This window comes from Olea europaea, chromosome 21 (genome assembly GCF_002742605.1).
Source record: "Olea europaea var. sylvestris chromosome 21, O_europaea_v1, whole genome shotgun sequence".
Taxonomy (NCBI): domain Eukaryota; kingdom Viridiplantae; phylum Streptophyta; class Magnoliopsida; order Lamiales; family Oleaceae; genus Olea; species Olea europaea.
Genome location: NC_036257.1, coordinates 4,052,902 through 4,058,280, shown reverse-complemented (window position 1 = coordinate 4,058,280; position 5,379 = coordinate 4,052,902). Strand labels below are relative to the sequence as shown.

General features: G+C 31.4%; 1 protein-coding gene across 1 annotated transcript; it reads left to right on the top strand.

Annotated features, from left to right (window-relative positions):
* The first annotated feature begins 2,159 nt into the window (after positions 1-2,159).
* On the top strand, positions 2,160-3,185 carry LOC111370261 (uclacyanin 1-like). Its single transcript, XM_022991940.1, has 2 exons — positions 2,160-2,576; positions 2,657-3,185. Exons 1-2 carry the CDS (start codon positions 2,417-2,419, stop codon positions 3,106-3,108), a joined length of 612 nt encoding a protein of 203 aa, XP_022847708.1. The 5' UTR covers positions 2,160-2,416; the 3' UTR covers positions 3,109-3,185.
* The last annotated feature ends 2,194 nt before the right edge of the window (positions 3,186-5,379 follow it).

The following is a 5,379-nucleotide window of genomic DNA, read 5'->3' as shown; positions in this document are numbered from 1 at the left end:
GAGGAATGACCAATTCAAAGGCAATTGAAAGTGGTACGACCTAATTGGGATGAATTAAACTTGGAGGGACCAAAAGTGTATATAAACCTAAATAAAAGGACTAAACACGAACGGAAACAGTAAAGTAAGGACCACAATGCACAGACCTAATAGATAAAGGATCTGAGCTGCAAATATTTTGGAGCGTAGAAAATCTCGAGCCCGCTGCAGTATTTTGCTAATCAGCCTTATTGCCTAGGAGGCCCAAGGTCCACACCTATGCAGCCTACTTTCTCTACACCTTCCGGGCTAAAGCTATTTGAATAGGGCCACGTGGGCCTTGTTCAAGGGGGGGGGGGGGCTGGTTGAGCTGGGACGACATGGCCCATTCATCTAGAGCGTCCAATTTTCCTTATGCGAGTATTAAACGGATTTTTTTTTAAATTTTTTTTTTTTTAGTTGCAATTCTAGACATTTTCATGGGCTTATTGGAAACTTGTATAAATTAGAAAATTCTCATATTGTTAGGGGAGGCATCATAACACAACTTAGGAGACAAACACAAGAATTCTCTCATCATTGAAGAAGAAATAATTCAAAATTTCTTGGGCTCAAGGAATGGAGAAGGAAAAAAGAATATTCAAGATCCATTTAAGGCATTCAAGGATTGAAGATTTATTTTCTCTGTTTCTTCAATTATTTTGGAATCTTTTTGATCTATTCTTATCTGATTATATGTTCCATTCAATCATGTTGCTAGGATAACCCGAAACCTTTTTAACTAGTTGATTGATTAGTTGTTTGCTTTTAGTTAAATTCTTGTGATTGTTAATTGTTTATTGTTCCCTAATTCCGTTTTGTTGCTAGACACTTGGACGAATTTGTGAACTATATATATTTTGAGAGATTCAATATAAATCAACATATGGTAATAAACAACGCTCTACGTCATATAGAAGGTATATATATATATATTGATTGTGTGAACTTTTTTTATTAGAACTAGTTTTAATTAAAGTAAAACATGTAGTTGGTAAGTCCTCATGAGTTCGACATTTTTGTATCATTGTATTATTTGTTAATGTCCCGTTCACCTATGGAATATATTCAACAACACCAGATTGGAATCATGGGAAATTAATTAATGTTTAGCGTTTGTTTAAACTTTTCCTTTTAATTTAAATCTGGGCTTTGTTTGATCAGTATTTTCTTAATTCTTTTTTTTTTTTTTTCAAACTCATTTTCAACCATTCTATTATTAAAATAATTTTGCATGTAAATCCAAAACATTCTCATTTTCAATCAAACTCATTCTATTCTTTATTGTACTATAATTATGGTAGATGACATATTTGCCCATTACCGTATAGAAAGGGTTTTGCCGTTTATGTTACAAGGGCAATATATTTGTGCATGTTCGGCTCAACTTAAAAAAATTACTGAAAGTTAAATGAATAGATCGAGATTTTTTTTTTTTTTTTTTGAAGATAATCTCTATTTTAGTTATAAACGAAGTAAATTTTCAATAAATAAAAAAAAAAATTGTAAACACAATTCAAAACTAAATATTTATTTTTTAAAAAAATTTAGGCGAAATTATGTTTAACTTCGAAGCTGCTTTCCACATCCTCAATCTGTTGGGGGCTGGACTACCTGCTGATTGCCGTTCTTTCATTTATGCTACTCGTGCTCTTTTATTGTGTTCGGTTTTAATTGGGGATTTGGTTATATCGATTAGGTGATCTCCATGTGATTGTTGTTAACCACCCCATATAATTAATAATTTAATTAAGTAAAAGAGCTGCAAATAAATTATTTTATATGGTGAAAAGTTTGTAGTTTTTAATTTTTATGTACATAGTTTATCCTTGCTATATTTTTTTGTTTTCAACTTTACTCTTTTTTCAAAAATTAATATAATTGCTGCAAGAAACATGACTAATAAATAAAAAGGAATTACCGATATTGTGGAACTATTTTTTTTTTTCAAATATATAATTGTCGACGTTTTTAGTAAGATCTGATTATTTAATTTTAGGAATTGTTTCACATATTCTATTGTATACAATATACCTATATACGAAATTGATCTCCTACATATCGGCACTAAGCTTATGCTAGACACTAGGTGATGTGACACACACACACACTATATATATATATATAATTGGTAACAACTATGAAACAAAACCAAATACTCTTAGCAACAACTATGAAACTAAACCAGCAACTCCCACTAAAGTTCATTAATTTTCTTATCTTCAGAACAATATGATTCTTTATTATCCTGTATCAACCAATCCATGCAGAATACCAGTCAATTACACATATAAATAGAATTCCTTGCCTTGAATCAAACCACAGAAGCCAAATTAGTCTATATCGAAGCTTTAATTTTGTTCAAAATTAATTTCATTCCCATCAATTGAAATCGAAAATGCATAGAACATTACTTAGTTTGGCTATGATAGCCATGTTGATTTATATGGCTAAGGCAGCAAATCACACTGTGGGAGCCCCAAATGGTGGATGGGATCAATTCACCGATCTTAAAACATGGGCTACATCTCAAACATTTTCCCCTGCAGATAATTTGTGTAAGTATTAATAAATTTAGGAATTAGATTCGACTACATGAATCAATTTTAATAACCGATTTCTATATATTTGCATGCAGTTTTCCAGTATGGATCATTCCATAATCTTCTTGAAGTGTCGAAGGCAGACTACGATTCTTGCGTGACAAGCAACCCTCTAAACCCTCCTTACATTGGCGGCTTGACAGTCATTCCTCTCACTAATCCGGGCAAAAGATACTTCATCTGTGGGATTCCTGGACACTGCTCGGCCGGCATGAAGGTTGAAATTAACACGATTGCAGCCTCTGTATTGGCTCCGGCCGCTGCTCAGGCACCACCACAAACACTGGCCACTACTTCCTCTCTCGTCTCTCCAGTTTCCTCTCCCTCTCCTTCACCAATATTTAATACTTTTCCTTCTGTGACTGCGCTTTCTCCTGCAGTATCTTTTCCTGATAGTACTACTCTCTCATCGGCAACCAAGTTCAGTGTGACTATTGGAGCTACAGTCGGATTGGCTTTTCTCATGGTGATGCTTTTAAACATGTGAAATGTTAAATCTGGCCTCACAATTTGTTTTCTAAATGTCAATTCTTGATTTCTAAATGAATTACTTATTTTGATTGATTGATTGATTGTATCGAAGAGACCGTTCTTTTTAGCTTTCACTTGTTCAATGCTAGATGACAGAGGAGTTCAGTTATGTGGCTATATAGTATATTTTGCATAACAAAATAATAATTTATAATAAATAAATTGTGGTTTTATTTATTTGTTGCATTTATTTATTACTGAGTATACAAATTAAAGTGCTTATCATCACTAGTGATAATATAAGTTGGGTATTTGCATTGAGAAGTATATTGTTTATATTTTGATCACAATAATTTGTTCATCGTCAATGTATAAGGGTTGGAACATTGTATTGGAAGGTTGTAATGTTGACCAATTAACTATTTGGATTTGTGATTTGTCCTTATCACAGAAATAATTAAAGTTGACACTAGTACACTTGGATTATATTGAATAGACCACGTGTCGGATTTAATTTTATAGCATAACCTTGCGAAAAATTAAGTTTCACTTATCGTTGTATATTTCATCTACATCCCTTGACAGAGTCATATATATCTTGTTGTAATTTTAATGGTTCCTTGCTTTATCATTGTGTGATATCAAATCGATTAATCAACTATCTCAATGAGTTGGGAGTTTGAGAATGAGCGAGTAGAGAACAAAAGTTCGTGTCGAGAATCGCCACCATTAAAAATTGATAGAGTGACTACTTAAGTATTTTTGTTGAACGATTAAGATTTGAGCTCAATATTTAGGGAGAGCTAAACTTCGACATCAGTAATTAGTTCGTAAGACCGTTGAAGAAAATGATACTTAAATTAGTGAGAATAGTTAGAAAGAGAAATTGTCATTTATGCTCGTACCTAATTATCAAATTTTGGATGTGGATAAAGTACATACACTGCAGGTCAGAGGGAAGTATTACAGATTTATTGACTTTTGTGATCTCATATATTTTGAGAGTTTAATCATTTGCTTTTAATGAAAAAGCAAAGACTAATAATTAGATTGAGTGATCTAGGGTCGACTAATCAGTATCTAATTATTGGAGGTTGGATAATATATGTTTGATCAGGTCCTGTGGTAGCTCGAGTATTGAAACTTGATTACGGTAATTATAATAGCTTAATTGTAAAGTTTTGTACTTCGTTGTAATTACTATGAAAGTTGCGAACTTAATTATAATTGTAATTGATGATCAAGGACTACACATATAGTTTAATGTAAACTATTTGAATTTGGATTTTAATTTAAATTCATATTTGAATTTTAATTAGAACTTTTATTTGAATGTGGAATTACTATTGTACAAGGATTGTAACTATTCTATCTTTTAAATGAAGATTAGATGAAAACTAGACGTTCCTGTGTTGGTTGTAAGAGGTGTGAATTCAACTGTCCAACAGATTTCTTGAGTGTTCGAGTTTATTTATGGCATGAAACAATTCGCAGTATGGGTCTAGCTTATTGTTACATTCCACAAAACTCTACTTGAATCCATTTTCTTTTTTTATCGACAAAACCCGTGCTCCAAATGAAATTGTATTGTAATCATAATACATAATTCCATAGTGTTCAAATTTGAAAAAAGAAAAATAGAGAAAAATAATTATTTTCTCATAGAAGACTTGGAGGTTCGGAGCATCAAGTATTTGGAATTAAAAAATTGGAAGTTCATGATCAAGAAAAATCTAGAAGTTCGTGATTCAGAATTAAATCAAGAATTGACTATTGAATTTAGGTAAAAATTTGACTAATTTATTTTTGTTATAATATATACGTGAATATCTAGACATTTTTGTTTATTGAATTAATGAAAATTTTTAATTGTTGGATAATTTCGCTTCCACATTCCAACAAGATGAAAATGCTATCAATTAAGAGTGTAAGATTTATTTGTACAGTTCGATTATTAACAAAAAATAATAATTAAGCCGTCGTTTTTATCTTTTGATTGATAGAAATTTTCTTATTGTTTAATTTGAGATATTCATCTAATTTCAACATTTCATATATCATTGCAAGAATTACTCAAAAAACTATTAAACATAGAGTCATGTGCACAAATAAGAAAGGAAAAAGGATAAAAACAGTTCCCCTCCCCAAGTCTGGGGTATAAAAAAATAAGTTGCATGCAAATACATATTTTAGTCGAAGAAATTTTGCAAAATTTTTAGGTTGAATTGATGTGTTTTTCTATACTCCAATTCTGCATCTTTTATGGTCTCCAATTTCCTAGAATTCA